We start from the raw sequence: 20782 nt of genomic DNA, 5'->3' as shown, positions 1-20782 counted from the left end.
TTTCAGTATTTTCTGTTTTATTTCAGGATTCCCACCAGCTGCAATAATTTTGGTTTTCAAAAATCAAGTTGTTTGTCAGGAGCTGCCAGGTATGGTAATGGTTTCTGATATTGAGATACCATGAATAACTTTGGTGTCATACATAAGTCGATTGAGGTAGTTAAAAACAGAACGCAGAATAGTGTTACAGCTACAGAGAAAGTCCAGTGCAGATAGACAAAAAAAGCACAAGGGCTCTGATGAGGTAGAATGGGAAATCAACTATTCTTCTTTAGCGTTCATTAAAATCTATGAAAACAGAGGGACAGAAAATGTCTGCTTCCAAGGTTTTGTACGATGTGCTTATTTGGTCTGATCTTTCTTAATCTATCACCAAAAATGGAGCCGACTAAATTTAAAACCCTCCGCAGCTTCTTTCGGTCCTGTACAGAAGCCCCCACCAGCCCACACTTGAAAAGCAGACACTTTTACTTAAAAAGATTTTGAAATTAATAAAGCCACGACAGGTGTTGTCTACGACGAGGTCCTGCAACCATCATTGCTTTTGTGGAATTTATAGTTTCGGCAAGGGGACACCGGAAGTAATGAACAGGGAAGTGAAGTGTAAACTACAACTCCCAGGATGCTCGGCGGTTGGAGAAGCAGGCGGCTATTTGAACAGTGAGGCCCAGGCTGTGGCCGTGGTCTTGGTCTTGTTTGGGATTCTGAAGTGCTGGGTGAGTGAGGTTTGCGTGATTCCGTGTGCTAATCTCAACAAAAAATGCGGCTTGATGTGTGGTAGGGTTTCAGTGAAGGGCCGGGTCGCAGTGTACAAACATGAACTCAGGTTGTTGACTGAGGTAAAAGTAGCAGCATTCGCTGGGGGAGAAATAAAACAACAGTGGCCCAGGTTAGATCAGAATCAGGTTTATTGTCACCAGCATGTGTCTTGAAATTTATTCACTTAGCAGCAGCAATTTAATGCAATACATAATATAGAAGAAGAAGAAAAATAATATAATAAATAAAATCAATTACAGTATACGTATATTGAATAAATTAAAAATGTGCAAAAACAGAAGTAATATATATTTAAAAAGTGAGGTAGTGTTCACGGGTTCAATATCCATTTGGGAATCAGAAGGTAGAGGGGAAGAAGCTGCTCCTGAATCGCTGAGTGTGTGCCTTCAGGCTGCTGTACCTCCTACCTGACGGTAACAGTGAGAAAGTCCTGGGTGCTGGACGTCCTTAATAATGGACGCTGCCTTTCTGGGACACTGCTCTTTGAAGATGTTCTGGGTACTCCGTAGGCTAGTACCCAAGATGGAGCCGGTTAATTTACAACCCTCTGCAGCTTTTTTCGGTCCTGTGCAGTGCCGCCGCCCCCCCCCCCCACCCACCCCATACCAGGCAGTGACAGACATCCCACCCTGCAAAAACTCATTTCAGGGAGGTAGCACCCCCGCCCCCTGCAACCCCATATTCCCCCCCCCCCACCGGTCGACCTCCAAGGGTGTATTTAATACCTTGTTTAGTAATTTTGTCTAACCTGTAAACAAAGTTGGGTATATGCAGAAAATGTGACATTAAAATACGTACTTATATTATCATGTTTATTCTATTACAACTTTAAGCAAGTTTACAGGGAGTTTGGCCTCATCACGTAGGACATCAATAGCGTAGCTCTTTAGCAGCCAGCCAGCTAGTTTAAATAACGTTAGCTATGCTAATGAGCAAATGACACCTGTTAAACTAACCTCAACATGTCTTTTACATTTTAACCCACCATGGGCAATAGAAAAGTCACTGTTGCAAACAGTGAAGCGAGCAACACTGTCATTATTTTTGAGGTCAGCTGTAAAGCCCGCCCACAGAGAAAACTGATAGGTCTACTTAACAGGGGTCCCCAACCTTTTTAGCACCGTGGACCGGTTCAATATTGACAATATTCTTGCAGACCGGCCGACTTGGGGGGGGGGGGGGAATCACGATCGGAATATAGGTGATAAGTCAACTATAAGTCAGTTATAAGTGGCTAATACACTCAATTTCGTTTCTAAAAGGGTTTATCTAACAAATTTAATATTAAACAGGGCGCATATTTTCCTCGCATGAATATAGTGATAAGTCAATTATAAGTCAATAGCATCATAACATTTTAAGTAGCGTTTGGATATTAAACACACAGCGCATATTTTCCTCGTATGAACATATAAACTCATTGCAACACACCAATATCGCTGAATCAGTGGGAGCCCTGGGCTTGTTTTCCTGCAACAAGACGGTGCCATTGAGGGGTGGTGGGAGACAGCGATACTCGAAGGGGATTTCTTATGTCCAGTCTATTCCACAATTTAGTTTTCGTTGCATTCATTGCAGAAAACTCCGCTTCACAGAGCTATGTTGGAAATAGAAGCAACGTAAGGTTAGGGTTAGGGATAGTGCTTTCGTGGCTATTTCAGGATATTCAGTTTTGACTTTGATCCGGAATGCCGGCAGAGATGTTATGTCAAACATACTTTTCAGCCCGCCGTCATTTGCCAGCTTGAGGAGTTGATCTTCTTCCTGCGCTGACATGGATGACACGTGGGTAATGACCTTGCGTGCGTTCAAATTCAACAATGACAGGGAATGAGGAAAGGTGCAGCTGACTCATATAATTTCATATCGCTAAATCATATTGTTTCCCTGGTGGTTGGGGACCGCTCTTAGCACGAAGTGCGACCAATCAGGTTGCTCACTCTCCCTCTCCCTCCCTTTCTCAAAAGAATCGATTTCCGGGATATTGAATATAATCTCCGGGCATCAGGGAGCCACGATCGATATGCGAGAGACTCCCAGAACTTCCGGGTGAGGTGGGATGTCTGCAGTGATGCAGCCTGTCAGAATGCTGTCCACTGTACTCTTTAAAACCCTGGTTAGACCACACTTTTGTGTTCAGTTATGATCACCTGATTATAGAAAAAATGTGGAAGCTTTAGAGAGGGTACAGAGGAGATTTACTAGGATGCCTCCTGGATTAGACAGCCTGTCTCATGAGGATAGGTTGATTGAGCTAGGGGTTTTCTCTTGGAAAGGTAGAGAGTGAGGGGTGACTTAGTAGAGGTATACAAGATGATAAGAGGCATAGATCGAGTGGACAGCCAGACAAACTTTACCCAGGTCAAAAATAGCTAATACAAGGGGGTATAATTTTAAGGTGCTTGGAGGAAAATATAGGAGGGATGTCAGAGGTAAGTATTTTTACATTGAGAGTAGTGGGTGTGTGGAACACCCTGCCGTGGACAGTGGTGAAGGAGACAGATACATTAGGGAAATTTAGGCACATGGATGAAAAAGAGAGGGCTATGTGTGAGGGAAGGGTTAAATTGATTTTAGAGTAGGTTAAAAGATTGGCCCAATGTCATGGGCAGAAGGGTCTGTACTGTGTTATGTTCTATATTCACTGCTTAATTGTCTAATTTTTGTTGTGTACAGGTTGACTTTGTGATAAGATGCCTGGGCGGCCGACCATCATGCCTGTAATATCCTTAAGCTCTGTGGATTCTGCATTGTCTTCGCTGAAAGCTTGTCATGTGTCAATCAGTTCTGGAATTGAGGTCACAACTGATGTCGCACTAGCCCTTATAGAGCATGAAGGTAAGTATGAAGGAATCAGATTTATTATAAATACAACTGTAGTATCTTGAGGATTAGTTCTGGGGTGTCTGCTTTAATGATGATCTAAAAAGTCAGTATGTAACGCTGATGTTTCAAAACGAGGGAACTGTGAGCTGATGCAGAGGTGCTTAGACAGGTTTAACAAGTGGATAGGAAGATGAATGTGAGATAGAATGGATTATTATTCAGAAAGTCAGAAAGCATGGGATCCAGGGAAGTTTAGCCAGGTGGATTCAGAATTGGCTTGCCTGCAGAAGGCAGAGGGTCATGGTGGAGGGAGTACATTTAGATTGGAGGATTGTGACTAGTGGTGTCCCACAAGGATCTGTTCTGGGACCTCTACTTTTCATGATTTTTATTAACGACCTAGATGTGGGGGTAGAAGGGTGAGTTGGCAATTTGCAGATGACACAAAGGTTGGTGGTGTTGTAGATAGTGTAGAGGATTGTCAAAGATTGCAGAGAGACATTGATAGGATGCAGAAATGGGCTGAGACGTGGCAGATGGAGTTCAACCCGGAGAAGTGTGAGGTGGTACACTTTGGAAGGACAAACTCCAAGGCAGAGTACAAAGTAAATGGCAGGATACTTGGTAGTGTGGAGGAGCAGAGGGATCTGGGGGTACATGTCCACAGATCCCTGAAAGTTGCCTCACAGGTGGATAGGGTAGTTAAGAAAGCTTATGGGGTGTTAGCTTTCATAAGTCGAGGGATAGAGTTTAAGAGTGGCGATGTAATGATGCAGCTCTATAAAACTCTGGTTAGGCCTCACTTGGAGTACTGTGTCCAGTTCTGGTCGCCTCACTATAGGAAGGATGTGGAAGCATTGGAAAGGGTACAGAGGAGATTTACCAGGATGCTGCCTGGTTTGGAGGGTATGCATTATGATCAGAGATTAATGGAGCTAGGGCTTTACTCTGGAGAGAAGGAGGATGAGAGGAGACATGATAGAGGTGTACAAGATTATAAGAGGAATAGATAGAGTGGATAGCCAGCACCTCTTCCCTGGGGCACCACTGCTCAATACAAGAGGACATGGCTTTAAGGTAAGGGGTGGGAAGTTCAAGGGGGATATTAGAGGAAGGTTTTTTACTCAGAGTGGTTGATGTGTGGAATGCGCTGCCTGAGTCAGTGGTGGAGGCAGATACACTAGTGAAGTTTAAGAGACTACTAGACAGGTATATGGAGGAATTTAAGGTGGGGGGTTATATGGGAGGCAGGGTTTGAGGGTCAGCACAACATTATGGGCTGAAGGGCCTGTAATGTGCTGTACTGTTCTATGTTCTATGTTAAAAGTAGATTTTTTACCCTGAGATTCATTTTCTTGCAGGCATTTACAAGAAAATGAAGAAATACAATACAATTTATAAAAGACTATACATAACAAAGACTGATAAATAATCACTATGCAAAAATGACAAATTGTGCAAATAATAAAAAGTAAATAAATAATACTGAGAACATGAGTTATAGAAAGTGACTATGTCCACCAGTTTTTGTAGCCTTTTCTGTTCCTGTGCATTGGTGTTTCAATACCAAGCCGTGATTCAACTATTTTGGATACTCTAAACCAGGGGTCCCCAACCTTTTTTGCGCTGCGGACCGGTTTAATATTGACAGTATTCTTGCGGACCGGCCGACCCGGGTGGGCGGGGGGGTGGGGGGGTAGAGGGTTGCTAACAGACAAGAGTAGCAGTCAAAGATAGACTACAATGACCATGAGGCCTTGTGCGGGCACCAGTGCGCATGTGTGACCTGCGCATGCGTGTACCTGCTGATATTATTCTCTGCAAAGCGTTTTTGGCGATTCTGTTCGGGCGCGGGGGGTGTTCATCACGACCGGAATATTGGTAATAAGGGGCTAATACACTCAATTTCGTTTCTAAAAGGGTTTATCTAACGAATTTAATATTAAACACATAGCGCATATTTTCCTCGCATGAATATAGTGATGAGTCAATCATCAGGGGAGGACAGGGAGCTTGAAGTGTTGAAAGAACTGCCAGTAGAAGTGGTAGAGGCAGGTTCGATATTATTTAAAGTAAAATTGGATAGGTATACGGACAGGAAAAGAATGGAGGGTTATGGGCTGAGTGCAGGTCGGTGGGACTAGGTGAGAGTAGCTTTCGGCACGGACTAGAAGGGCCGAGATCGCTTATTTCCGTGCTGTAATTGTTATATGGTTATATAAGTCACTTATCAGTCAATAGCATCATAACATTTGAAGTAACGTTTGAATATTAAACACACAGCACATATTTTCCCCGTATGAACATATAAAGTCATTGCAACACACCAGTATCGCTGAATCAGTGGGAGCCCTGGGCTTATTTCCCTGCAACAAGACGGTCCTATTGAGGGGTGATGGGAGACAGCGATACTCGAAGGAGGTTCCTTATGTCCAGTCTACTTAGTTTTCGTTGCATTCATTGCAGAGATATGTTGGAAGTGGAAGCCACGTTTTCAGTTCTTTCGTGGCTATCTCAGGATATTTAGCCTTGACTTTGATCCGGAATGCCGGCAGAGATGTTATGTCAAACATACTTTTCAGCCCGCCGTCATTTGCAAGCTCGAGGAGTTGATCTTCTTCCCGCACTGACATCAATGCCGCGCTGTTAATGACCTCGCGTGTGTTCAAGCTCAACAGTGGGCGACACAGGGAATGAGGAAAGGTGCAGCTGACTCATGTCGCCAAATCATATCGTTTCCTCGCGGCCCGATAGCAAATGCTCTGCGGCCCGGTACTGGTCCACGGTCCGGTGGTTGGGGACCGCTGCTCTAAACTGTGTATATAGAGGTTTGTCACAGTTTTAGGAAAATGCACTTCATCAGGGAAAAATAAGATAGCATTAAAATGGTGCCAAGGAGAATCCTGGTATGCTGATTCCTAACACAGAATGTGGATAGGGAGATCAGTTATGAAAGCTTTTTTTTAATGGGGGGGTGGTATATGTAAGCAAGTCATGCTGAGGCTATGTATGGCTGTAGTGAAATTTTATATGAAGAACTCTATGCAGTGTTTGTACTTAAAGAAAGACATAGGGACATAGATAATGCATATTGACTGCAACTCACGAACTGTAAAAGGGGTGGATGTGATCAAGTCTCAAATGTGTTCAGGAAAGTTTCCTTAATCAGTATTGAATATAGAAATAGGGAAATCTTAATATGGAAAAAGATAGGTCTTGTCTGTGGGTTGAGATTCTAAGTTGAAGAATGGCCTATGTTGATGGTATCAGAAAGGATCTGAGAAGCGTGGATTGGGGCAGGCAGCTTTCTGGCAAAGGTATACTTAATGAGTGGGAGGCCTTCAAAAGTGAAATTATGAGAGAACAGGCTTGTATGTGCCTGTCACAATAAAAGGTAAAGATAACATATTTGGGGAACCTTGGTTTTCAAACATTATTGAGGCCCTGGTTAAGAAAAGAAGGAGGCGCATAGCAGGAATATATGCAGGTAGGAACAAATAAGGTGGTTATGGAATATAAGAAATGCAAGCAAACACTGAAGAAAGAAATCAGGAGGGCTAAAAGAAGGCAGGAGGTTGCCCGGGTAGACAAGGTGAAGGAGAATCCTGAGGGATTCTACAAATATGTTAAGAGCAAAGGGATTGTAAGGGACAAAACTGGTCCTCTGGAAGAGCAGAATGGTAATCCGTGCGTGGAGCCAAAGGAGATGGGAAGATCCTAAATGAATTTTTTGCATCTGTATTTATTCAGGAGATGGACAGAGAGTCTAAAGAAGTGAGGGAAAGCAGTATTGACTTCATAGATGCTATACAGATTAGAGGAGGAGGGTGTTTGCTGTCTTGAGGCAAGTTAGGGTGGATAACTCCCTAGGGCCTGATGAGGTGTTCCCTGGGATCCTGCAGGAGGCAAATGCAGAAATTGCCGAGGCGCTAGAAGAGATATTTGAGTCGGTGGTGAGGAAGGCAAATGCCATGGTAGCATTCATTTCAAGAGGTCTAGAATACCTAATGCCACTACCAATGATGATCTAAAAGAAGGTTAGAGATTATTGTGGCATTAGAAATGATCTTTCAAAAATCATTGGACTCTGGCATGGTGCCAGAAGACTGGAAAATTACAAATGTTACTCCACTCTTCAAGAAAGGAGGAAGGCAGCAGAAAGGAAGTTATAGATCAGTTAGCCTGACCTCAGTGGTTGGGAAGATGTTGGAGTCAATTGTTAAGGATGAAGTGATGGAGTACTTGGTGACACAGGACAAGATAGAACAAAGTCAGCATGGTTTCCTTCAGGGAAAATCCTACCTGACAAGCCTGTTGAAATTCTTTGAGGAGATTACAAGTAGGATAGATAAAGGGGATGCAGTGGATGTTGTATATTTGGACTTTCCAAAGGCCTTTGACAAGGTGCCACTCATGAGGCTGCTTACCAAGTTAAGGGCCCATGGTATCACAGGGAAGTTACTAACATGGTTAGAGCACTGGCTGATTGGTAGGAGGCAGTGAGTGGGAATAAAAGGATCCTTTTCTGGTTGGGTGCAGAACGAGTAGTGTTCTGCAGGGGTTGGTGTTGGAACCACTTCATTTATGCTGTATATAAATGATTTAGATGATGGAATAGATGGCTTTGTTGCCAAGTTTGCAGATGATACGAAGATTGGTGAAGGGGCAAGTAGTGTTGAGGAAATGGGTAGGATGCAGAAGGACTTAGACAGATTAGGAGAATGGGCAAGAAAGTGGCAAATGAAATATATTGTTGGGAAATACATGGTCATACACTCTGGTAGTAGAAATAAATGTGCGGACTTTTTCATAGATGGGGAGAAAATCCGGGAATCTGATATGCAGAGGGACTTGGCAGTCCTTGTGCAGACCTAAAAAGGTTAACTTGTAGGTTGAGTCGATGGTGAGGAAGTCAATTGCTATGTTAGCATTCATTTCAAGAGGTCTAGAATACCTCTAGGCAAGAGTTACAAAATACACGTGGACTAAGATGTTAACTGTCCTGTGCTATCACCAGTGGGATAATCAGTTGATCTGCCACCTGTCTTCAGGAGTTTCGGCCCGCTTATGATCAAGACTCCCTCGAGGTGGTGGGCCAGCAATGCTAAAGCACCACTTCCCACTGGTGAGCTTAAAAACTTGGCATCTGCCTCTATCAGAGTTGTTGGTCACTTCTCCATCCAACAGATAGTCTGCTCTTCAGGTGTCTATGCAACTACTGAAGGATTTGCAAGATATGTATACACTGTCTGACTATCTGCCCCTGTGGACATACTTGGTCCACACCCATGCTGAACCTTTCTCTGCTGCCTCAGCTACAGCCCTGCTGGTTGACTTGATCTCTCTTCTAGTGAAGCCACGGTCATGCAGCCACTTCTGGAGAGTGAACGCAATAAACCCACGGCAACCTACTTCGAATGGATAGCATGAGACCTTCCACCCTCTGTCTCTGCACTCTGATCTTAATTCTGCATACTTGGTTAACTTGCACTCATGGGCTTCATCGATGTTGTCTTCCCAGGGGGACTGTGAGTTCACCAATAACCACTTCTCTACTGGTGTCAGACCATACGATTATATCTGGATGCAATGTTGTGAAAGCTATTTGACAATAGACAATAGGTGCAGGAGTAGGCCATTCGGCCCTTCGAGCCAGCACCGCCATTCACTGTGATCATGGCTGATCATCCACAATCAGTATCCAGTTCCTGCCTTATCCCCATAACCTTTGATTCCGCTATCTTTAAGAGCTCTATCCATCTCTTTCTTGAAAACATCCAGAGACTTGGCCTCCACAGCCTTCTGGGGCAGAGCATTCCATATATCCACCACTCTGGGTGAAAAAGTTTTTCCTCAACTCCGTTCTAAATGGCCTACCCCTTATTCTTAAACTGTGGCCTCTGGTTCTGGACTCACCCATCAGCAGGAACATGCTTCCTGCCTCCAGTGTGTCCAATCCCTTAATAATCTTATATGTTTCAATAAGATCCCCTCTCAGCCTTCTAAATTCCAGAGTATACAAGCCCAGTCGCTCCAATCTTTCGACATATGACAGTCCCGCCATCCCAGGAATTAATCTTGTGAACCTACGCTGCACTCCCTCAATAACAAGAATGTCCTTCCTCAAATTTGGAGACTAACTGCACACACTACTCTAGGTGTGGTCTCACCAGGACGCTGTACAGCTGCAGAAGGACCTCTTTCCTCCTATACTGAGTTCCCCTTGTTATGAAGGCCAGCATGCCATTAGCTTTCTTCACTGCCTGCTGTACTTGCATGCTTGCTTTCAGTGACTGATGTACAAGAACACCTAGATCTCGTTTTACTTCCCCTTTTCCTAACTTGACTCCATTTAGATAATAACCTGCTTTCCTGTTCTTACCACCAATGTGGATAACCTCACATTTATCCACGTTAAACTGCATCTGCCATGCATCTGCCCACTCACCCACCCTGTCCAAGTGACCCTGCATTCTCATAACATCCTCCTCACATTTCACACTACCACCCATCTTTGTGTCATTGGCAAATTTGCTAATGTTACTTTTAATTCCTTCATCTAAATCATTAATATGTATTGTAAACAGCTGCGGTCGCAGCACTGAACCCGGCGGTACCCCACTGGTCACCGCATGCCATTCCGAAAGGGACCCGTTAATCGCTACTCTTTGTTTTCTGTCAGCCAGCCAATTTTCAATCCATGTCAGTACTCTGCCCCCAATACCATGTGCCCTAATTTTGCCCACTAATCTCCTATGTGGGACTTCATCAAAGGCTTTCTGAAAGTCCAGGTACACTACTTCCACTGGCTCTCCCTTGTCCATTTTCATAGTTACATCCTCAAAAAATTCCAGAAGGTTAGTCAAGTACGATTTCCCCTTCGTAAATCCATGCTGACTCGGACCTATCCTGTTACTGCTATCCAGACGTGTCATAATTTCATCTTTTATAATTGACTCCAGCATCTTTCCCACCATCGACGTCAGGCTAACCGGTCTATAATTCCCTGTTTTCTTTCTTCCTCCCTTCTTGAAGAGAGGGGCAACATTAGCCACCCTCCAATCCACAGGAACTGATCCTGAATCTATAGAACATTGGAAAATGATTACCAATGCGTCCACGATTTCTAAAGCCACCTCCTTAAGTACCCTGGGATGCAGACCATCAGCCTTCAGACCCAACAGCCTGTCCAACACCATTTCCTGCCTAATATAAATTTCCTTCAGTTCATCCATTACCCTAGCTCCTTTGGCCACTATTATATCTGGGAGATTGTTTGTGTCTTCCCTAGTGAAGACAGATCCAAAGTACCTGTTCAACTCGTCTGCCATTTCCCTGTTCCCCATAATAAAGTCACCCACTTCTGTCCTCAAGGGCCCAATTTTGGTCTTAATTTTTTTTTTCCTTTTCATACCTAAAGAAGCTTTTACTATCCTCCTTTATATTCTTGGCTAGTTTACCTTTGTATCTCATTTTTTCTCCGCGTATTGCCTTTTTAGTTACCTTCTGTTGCTCTTTAAAAGTTTCCCAATCCTCCGGCTTCCCACTTGTCTTTGCTATGTTATACTTCTTCTCTTTTATTTTTATACTGTCCATTACTTCCCTTGTCAGCCACGGCCTCCCCTTACTCCCCTTAGGATCTTTCTTCCTCTTTGGAATGAACTGAACCTGCACCTTCCTCATTATTCCCAGAAGCACTTGCCATCGCTGTTCCATTGTCATCCCTGCTAGGGTATTGTTCCATTGAACTTTGGCCCGCTCCTCCCTCATAGCACCATAGTTCCCTTTGTTCAACTGTAATACTGACACTTCCGAGTTTCCCTTCTCTCTCTCAAATTGTAGATTAAGACTTATCATATTATGGTCACTACCTCCTTATTGCTCCTTTACCTCAAGGTCCCTGATCAAATCCGGTTCATTGCACAACACTAAATCTAGAATTGCGTTCTCTCTGGTAGGCTCTAGTACAAGCTGCCTTTCACGTCCAGGATGTGATGCTGAGTCTTTATAAGGCACCGGTGAGGCCTCACCTTGAGTATTGAGAACAGTTTTGGGCCCCTCATCTAAGAAAAGATGTGCTGGCATTGGAGAGTGTCCAGAGGAGGTTGACAAGGATGATTCCAGGAATGAAAGTGTTATCATACGAGGAACGTTTCATGGCTCTGGGTCTGTACTTGCTGGAATTCAGAAGGAAGAGGGGGGATCTCATTGAAACTTTTCGAACGTTGAAAGGCCTGCAGATGTGGAAAGGGTGTTTCCCAAGGTGGAAGAATCTAGGACCAGTGGGCACAGCCTCAGGATAGAGGGGTGCCTTTTCAAAACAGAGATGCGGAGAAATTTCTTTCACCAAAGGGTGGTGAATTTGTGGAATTTGTTGCCACATTCAGCCATGGAGGCCAGGTTCCTGGGTGTATTTAAGGCAGAGATTGATAGGTTCTTGGTAGGACATGGCATCAAAGGTTACAGGGAGAAGGCTGGAACTGGGGTTGAGGTGAAGAAAAAAAGGAGCAGGCATGATTGAATGGCGGAGCAGATTTGATGAGCCAGATGGCCTAATTCTGCTCCTGTGTCTTATGGTCTTATATTTAAGTCATTGTTAGCAATAGGTGAGATACCGGAGGATTGGAGGAAATCTAATGGTGTTCCACTGTATAAGAAAGGCTCTAAAAATAAACCATGAAATTATAGGCTGGTGAGCCAGACATCAGTAGTGGGAAACTTATTGGAAAATATTCTAAGGGTCCAGATATGAGTATTTGGATATACCTGGACTAATTAAGGATAGCCAGAATGGCTTCGTGTGTGGTAGGTCATGTCTAACCAACTTTATAGACATTTTTGAGGAGGTACCAGGAAAGTTGATGAACGCAAGGCTGTGGATGTTGACCGCATGTACTTTGGCAAAGCATTTGACAAGGTCCTGCAAGGGAAGTTGATCAAGAATTGGGTTAGACATTGGTTTTGAGGGAGAAGCCAGAGAGTGGTATTAGAGGGTTGCCTCTCTGATTGGAAGCCTGTGGCCACTGCTGGGTCCAGGGTCCATTGTCATGTATATTAATGATTTGGATGATAAAGTGGTTAACTGGATCAGCAAATTTGCAGGCGACACCAAGATTGGGGGTGTAGTGAACAGTGAGGAAGACTATAAGAGTTTGCAGGTCTGGAAGCGAGATCTGGACCAGCTGGAAAAATGGGCTGAAAAAAAATCTGGCAGATGGAATTTAATGCCAGTAAGTGCAAGGTGTTGACCATCTAGAATAGGTCTTGCACAGTGTATGGTAGGGCACTGAGGAGTGCAGTGGAACAAAGGGTTTTGGTCCATAATTCATTGAAAGTGGCATCACAGGCAGATAGGGTTGTAAAGAAAGCTTTTGGCACTTCGTAAATCAAAGTGTTGAGTACAGGAGGTGGGATGTTATATTGAAATTGTAAAGACGTTGGTGAAGCCTAATTTAGAGTATTTTGTGCAGTTTTGGTCACCTACCTACAGGAAGTATGTAAATAAGGTTGAAAGAGTACAGAGGAAGTTTACTACAAGGATGTTGCTTGAGGACCTGAGTTATTAGGAAGGATTGAATAGGTTAGGACTGTATTCTTTAGAGCATAGAAGATTGAGAGGAGATTTAAAAGAGGGTTACGAAATTATGAGGGGTACAGATAGGGTAAATGCAAGCGGGTTTTTTTTTAACTGAGGTTGGGAGGGACTGCAACCTAAGGTCATGGGTTAAGGGTAAAAGGTGAGATTTAATTGTGAAGTGCATAAAGCGCTGAGAAATATTTTATGGGCACTTGTGAATTGAGGAAGATACATACAGCAAGTTGTAGGAGGCACAGTCTCAGCCATGACCTTACTGATTAGCAAGTGTGCGGCTTTCTCCTCCGTTACGATACTGTTATGAAAGAGATGAATATGTTTAACATATAAACATTTTTGATTTGCTGTATGCATCAGCCTTCCATTGAAAATGTTAAAATTATTTCTTGCAAACAGTCTGCAATAAGCCCTACGCATACACAAAGATGTATTTACTTGTATCACAGGCAGCCTTTTTCATATCTGCTCCTGATCTTTTTGCCTCAGCAATTTGATGCATGTTGATTATATTGTTGACCCTTAATCAGCTGTAACACACATAAAATGCATCTACGGAAAAAAAACACAGTCGACGTTTGAGACCGAAATCAGCTGTGTTCTTTTGTCTTCTCACATGGTTACAATTTACACATGTAGCAAAAGTTTTTTATGGGGGGATTGGTGTATGTATTGCTGTTATATTTTCAAAATCTTTAACATTGTTCTGTGCTCAGTTGACTCACCTGGGAACTTTGTAAATCATTAGTTATCACAAATACTAGTGTGCTTGTTCTACATCATAGGTCTCAAGGTATAGAAGTGTCAAGGTGGCTACTGAGTGTACGTACACATCAGCACGATGGAAACAAAATTAAAATGTCATATGAATTTGGAATGTATGCATCAAATACAGCATAAAGGGAGAAAAACAGTTTCAACTAACAGAAAACACACCTTGTAACTTTTCAATCACATAAAACTGGTGTGGTCTTCTGCTGCTGTAGCCCATTCACTTCAGGGTTTGATGTACGTTCATGGAAGCTCTTCTTCACATCACTGTTGTAATGCATGGTTATTTGAGTTACTGTCGCCTTGAGCCTGGCCATTCTCCTATTTGTGATCAGATTTATTATCGATGACTTACAGTATGTCATAAAATTTCTTTTGTTGCAACAGTAAAGTACATAAAATAAGCTATAAATTACAACAAGAAAAATTATATATGTGTACATATGTGTGTGTATGTACACATACATGCACACATACTGTTCCTAAATCCCTGTGCATGCTCTCTGGTGGTAGCAATGAAAAGAGGGCATGTCCTGGGTGGAAATCTGTCCAAAGGCTGATTATACAATAATTTAAAATGATGATCAAAATCCAGTTTTGTTTTTACTTCCCAGTGTTTTATGTTGCTCTTGAATTGTCTTATAGATTGCAACCAAAAGCTTTTGTTTTCATTGATGTTTCATGTCCCAGAAAAATAGTTAAGTGAAAATGTGAACCACAGGAATTGAATAGATCATCTGAGGCATTGTTCAATTGAGACATAGAAACATAGAAATCTACAGCACATTACAGGCTCTTCTGCCCACAATGTTGGACTGAAGTGTATGCAAATTATGCTGTTCTAATTATTGATATACAGTGATTGAATATTAGTTGTATCTGTGTTCTAATCTGGGGGGTTGCCCATTTAGTATTAATGAGATCCTCCTTTTTCTTCTCTGAGCGTCATGTCTTTCTTTTTATTAATCTTTTTATTGATTTTTTTAAAAAGGTAAAGATACAGTCGAGGTGAATTAGTTCAAATACATATATCAGTTACATTATAAACCAAGATTAAGATAAACGTTGTCAAAATTATAGATAATGTTAAACTAGTGTAAAATATATTATAATAATAATAAAAGAAAATAACAATTCTCCTCCGAAACGTCGACTGTACCTCTTCCTAGAGATGCTGCCTGGCCTGCTGCGTTCACCAGCAACTTTGATGTGTGTTGCTTGAATTTCCAGCATCTGCAGAATTCCTCATGTTTGTGTTTTTAAATTCACTACTTGCAAAGCCTCTTCTGGTGATGCCTACACTGAAGAAGTTCAAATCTTCTCTTCAACGGGAGTTCAATGAAACCATCTCTCACTGCTCCCCATCTGTAATTTCTTTGGCTCTTCAACTTTTTGACCATATTTTGACTCAGACTCGCAGCTCTTGGTTCCATCCCTCCCCCTCCTGTCTTCTCCTATCATTTTGGATCTCCCCCTCCCACTTTCAAATCTCTTACTAGCTCTTCTTTCAGTTAGTCCTGACGAAGGGTCTTCGCCCGAAACGTCGACTGTACCTCTTCCAGGAGATGCTGCCTGGCCTGCTGCATTCACCAGCAACTTTGATGTGTGTTGCTTGAATTTCCAGCATCTGCAGAATTCCTCGTGTTAACAATTCTCCTCTTACCAGTTTATGAAAAGAAAGGAAAAAACATTGGATTTTAAATGAAAAGAAAAAACCCCACTACACTATAATAAAACAAAAAAAAGGGACTGGGGATTTGAGGATATGACAAAAAAAGAAAGAAAAATACTTTCTGATCAAGTCTGAGACTTCGGGGAAAAAAAAGATTGAAAGCATAATAAATCAAATTAAATGAAAATATTGGATAAAAGGTTGCCATATTTGCTCAAATTTAAAGGATGCGTCAAATGTCCGACTTCTTATTTTCTCTAAACTTAAACAGGACATAATGGAGGAGAGCCAGTAAATGACCATAGGCGGATTAGAATCCTTCCACTTCAATAAAATGGCTCTCCTAGCCAGTAATGTCGAAAAGGCTATCATACGTTGAGCAGAAACAGGAATATTTCCTGCTTCCGATGGATAATCCCAAAAATTGCTGTAAACAAGTGAGGTTGTATATCCAGATCCAAAACTCTTGTTAGTGTTTTAAAAACATCTCTCCAAAAAAACTTTATACAAGACCAATACATATGAGTTAAAGTGGTCAACTCAGTATTACATCTATCACAAATCGGATTAATATTAGGGAAGATATGTGCTAATTTATCCTTTGACATATGGGCCCGGTGTACTACCTTGAACTGTATCAAGGAATGACAGCACAAATAGATGAGTTGTTAACCAAATGAAACATTTTACTCCATTGATTATCTGTAAATGACTCTTGAAGTTCCAATTCCCAAGCGTGTTTAGTTTTATCATTAGATATCATTCGTAAACTCAGTAACCGCTTATAGATTATAGCTGCCAACCCTTTTTGAAATGGTTTAAATTGAAAGAGAACATCTATCATATTAGGTGGATAAACAGAAGGGTAATTTGGTTACAAACTACGTAAAAAATTATTAATTTGTAAATATCTAAAAAAATGTACATTAGATAAATCATATTTGTCCGCTAACTGAGAAAAAGACATTAAACAGTCCCCTAAAAATAAATCTGAAAAAATTATTATTCCCTTGGTTTTCCAAATTAAAAAGGCCTTATGCAAAGTTGATGGTTTAAAAAAAGTAATTGAGAGAAATATTACTAGAAAGAATAAAATTATTAAACTCAAAAAATCTGCGAAACTGGAACCAAATCCTTAATGTATATTTAATAACAGGATTAAGTTCTTGTCTGCTAATCTTAGAAAGCAAAAAAAGAAGAGGAACTCCCAGTAAAGAGGCCAAAGAGAAACCTTTCACCGAGTTTGCCTCTAGATCCAACCATGAAGGGCATTCATGTATATCTGAATAGTGAATCCAAAAAGTATCATATCGATTATTGTTTGCCCAATAGTACATTCTAAAATTAGGCAAAGCCATACCACCATCCTTTTTTAATTTCTGCAATTAGAGTTTACTCAATCTAGGATTTTTATTTTTCCAGATGTAAGATGAAATTATAGAAACTATTCTATCAAAGAACTTTTTAGGAACAAAAGAGGGAACTGCCTGAAATACATATAAAAATTTTGGTAAAACTATCATTTTAATAGCATTACTTCGACCTATTAATGATAATGTCATAGGACACCATTTAGAAAGCATTTGTTTGGTGTATTAAATTAATGGGAAAAAAAATGTATATAGATCCTTAAAATTTTTAGTAATTTTAATACCAAGATAGGTAAAGTAATTTTTAGCAATAGAGAAAGGTATTTGATGATTTGGATCCGAGTAATTATTAATAGGAAATAACTCACTTTTATGTAAATTTAATTTATAACCAAAAAAACTACTAAATTCAGAAAGCATAGATAACATGGAAGGAATAGATTTCCTAGGATCTGAAATGTAAACTAACAGGTCATCTGCATATAACGAAACCTTATGTATTTTGTCCCCTCTCTTAATACCTTGAACTGTGTTAGAATCTCTAAGAGCAATAGCAAGGGGTTCTAAGGCCAAATTGAATAATAAAGGGCTAAGAAGGCATCCCTGTCGGGTATCCCTATGTGATCTAAAATAAGGAGATTTTTGATTATTAGTTATAACAGCAGCCATCGGAACATGATAGATCAGTTTGACCCAGGAAATAAATCCCGGGCCAAGATTGAATCTTTCCAAAACCTCAAATAAGTAAGGCCACTCCATCCTATCAAAAGCTTTCTCTGCATCAAGAGAAACAACACATTCAGGTTCTTTAGATGGTGAAGAGTGAATAATATTTAATAATATTTGAATATTAAAATGTGAACATCTATTTTTAATAAATCCAGTTTCGTCATTGGAAATAACAGTAGGTAAAATATTCTCAAGTCTATTAGCCAAAATCTTGGAGAGAATTTTAAAATCCACTTTCAATAAAGAAATTGGTCTATAAGAGGCGCATTCAGATAAATCTTTATCTTTTTTCGGAATTAAAAATATTGAAGCTTCACAGGAAGTCTTTGGGAGAGCCCCAGAGGATATAGAGAGTCAGTGAAAATTTGACATAAATAAGGTATAAGTATATCAGTAAGAGTCTTATAAAATTCCACTGTATATCCATCCGGTCCTGGAGCTTTAGCTGATTGAAAAGAAGATATAGCTCTTGCTATTTCCTCTTGTTTAATAGGTGCATTTAATATATTCATATCTTGAATAGAAATGTTAGGTATATTCACTTTTTGCAAAAGACTATTCATAAGAGTAATATTATCTGAAAATTCAGACTCCTAAAGATTAGTGTAGAAATCCATAAATGTCTTATTAATTTCATGAGGCTCTACCGTTGTAGCTGTGTCAGGTCTTCTTATTTTTAGAATCTGTCTTCTAGCTATACTTGCTTTTAACTGACCAGCTAATAATTTGCCTAATTTGTCTCCGTGTATATAAAATTGGCTTTTGGATTTAAAAAGTTGCTGTACTTTTGAAAAGTCAACAGCAAATCATGTTGTGCTTGGAGTTCCACCCTTTCCTTAAAGAGATCTTTACTAGGTGTTACTGAATAAAGTTTATCTATTTCTTTAATCCTGTTAGTAATCAGCAAAAGTTCCGCCTTAGTTTTCCTTCTTAAACCTGCTGAATATGAAATTATCTGTCCCCTAAGAAAAGATTTCATAGTATCCCAAATAACCAAATTTGACATTCCCTCAGTTGTATTCAATTCAAAAAATAGAGGAATTTGTTCTTTAATAAAATTTACAAAAGTTGAATCTTGTAACAATGAAATGTTAAATCTCCACTGAGGTCTGTAAATATTATCAGGAAGTTCTAAAGTTAGTTTCATAGGTGCGTGATCTGACAACGCAATCACATCATAAGCACACTCAACAACAGAGGGCACCGATCGCATATCCAAAAAAAAAATCAATTCTTGAATACATGTGGAAAAAAAAAGAAAAATATTTTTCTTTAGGAAATTTAAATCTCCAAATATCGACCAAACCATATTCTAATAAAAAAGAATTAATACAAGTCGCAGCTTTATTAGGAAGTGACGGATTGGTGGACGATCTATCAATCAACGGGTTAAGACAACAGTTAAAGTCACCGCCCATAATCAACTTATATTCATTTAAGTTCGATAATACAGAAAATAGCTTCTTAAAAAAATTGGGGCTGTCTGTATTAGGCGTGTATACACAAACTAAAGCCACCTTTTGACCACACAACAAACCAATAACAATCAAATATCTTCCAATTAAATCAGTAACAGTATTAAAATGGACAAAAGGGATTTTAGAGTTAATAAAAATAGATACCCCTCTTATTTTATTTACTGATAAAGAATGAAATAAGGGTCCCTACCAAAATTTAAAAAAACAACTTTCATCTTGTTTACAAATATGCATCTCCTGTGGAAAAATAATATATGCATGAAGTGTTTTTAATTTCTTAAAAATCTTTCTACGCTTTATAGGTTGGTTCATACCATTTAAGTTCCAAGAGATTATATTGATTTTATTGAGATCCATATTTAAAATTTAATTTGAAAGTTTTATAAACTAATCTAACGCGCAGGCACAGCCTAAGCCAGAAGAAAGGTCGAAGCTTGACTCGATCAGAAAGAACAGCAAGATGATTGACAAAGAAAAACCCCTCAGGACTGCCCAGTCGAAAAAAAACTAACCTAATAGCCCCACACATCAAAGTTGCTGGTGAATGCAGCAGGCCAGGCAGCATCTCTAGGAAGAGGTACAGTCGACATTTCAGGCTGAGACCCTTCTGCCTGGCCTGCTGCGTTCACCAGCAACTTTGATGTGTGTTGCTTGAATTTCCAGCATCTGCAGAATTCCTGTTGTTTGTAACCTAATAGCCCCACCCACTTCCCCCAAAAGCCCGAACATCATCCAATAGGCAAACGACATGCTAAACTACTGACCTTTTACCCGTCTCCAGATGGCAGCTCCATTTACAAATTTAAAAAACCCACCACCAACAAGACATAACAAAGAGTACATAAAGAAGTAAACAAATTCCAAATATTTTCATATTGTGTCTAACAGTAATTAAGACCCAGTTAACAACGGCCATCTTAAATCTATTTAAAATACACAGCCATGTATTCAAAAAAAGGACATGTACTAATATATACTACAACTAATATTAAAGACTTACAAATCAAGGAAAAAACAGGTAAATATATATGTATTAAGCTCAGAACTACATTAACTGTTAAAGCAAACAACAACAGATCTAAAGTTAACCAAGTCTGTATCTGAACATTAATAACACAAAAAGCAAACTTTAATCAACGGGATTACAAACCACTCCCAGCTAAGGATCAACTTTTCAAATTGCTTGCAGAGTAGACTTAAACTCTTTTATAAATTTCCAACCACCTTCTGGACAATCAATCCGTCTTACACGAGCATTTGGTGGAGTAATCATCAAACACGCGGGGTAGCACAGAGACGGACGGAGATTCATTTTAAAAAATTCCGCTATCACTTCGCGATATTTGATTCTTTCGGCATAAATCTCTGGGGCATAGTCTTCCACTATACGAATCTGGACTTGATTATAGATTAACTTATCCCTTTTCCTTGCATTCCGAAGAATAGCTTCTTTGGTTGAAAAATAATGCAAACAGAGAATAACAGGATGTGGTTTAATTCCGGCTGGTGATTTAATTTCAACTGATGATTTAAGACATCCAATTCGGTGGGCTCTGTCCAATAT

The 20782-nt window shown here is 40.4% G+C and overlaps 1 protein-coding gene across 1 annotated transcript in view; it reads left to right on the top strand.

The window, feature by feature from the left end:
* The first annotated feature begins 626 nt into the window (after window positions 1-626).
* nsmce2 (NSE2 (MMS21) homolog, SMC5-SMC6 complex SUMO ligase) overlaps window positions 627-20782 on the top strand; it is a 231856-nt gene continuing 211700 nt past the window's right edge. The window contains exons 1-2 of the mRNA XM_072268301.1: window positions 627-716; window positions 3457-3618. Of these exons, the coding sequence (XP_072124402.1) occupies window positions 3474-3618 (145 nt within the window). The 5' untranslated portion in view covers window positions 627-716; window positions 3457-3473. The remainder of the gene's footprint in view (window positions 717-3456; window positions 3619-20782) is intronic.

The sequence above is a fragment of the Mobula birostris genome, chromosome 9 (assembly GCF_030028105.1).
Source record: "Mobula birostris isolate sMobBir1 chromosome 9, sMobBir1.hap1, whole genome shotgun sequence".
Classification (NCBI taxonomy): domain Eukaryota; kingdom Metazoa; phylum Chordata; class Chondrichthyes; order Myliobatiformes; family Myliobatidae; genus Mobula; species Mobula birostris.
Note: the sequence above shows the minus strand (reverse complement) of the source record. Positions and strands in the feature narration are given on the sequence as shown.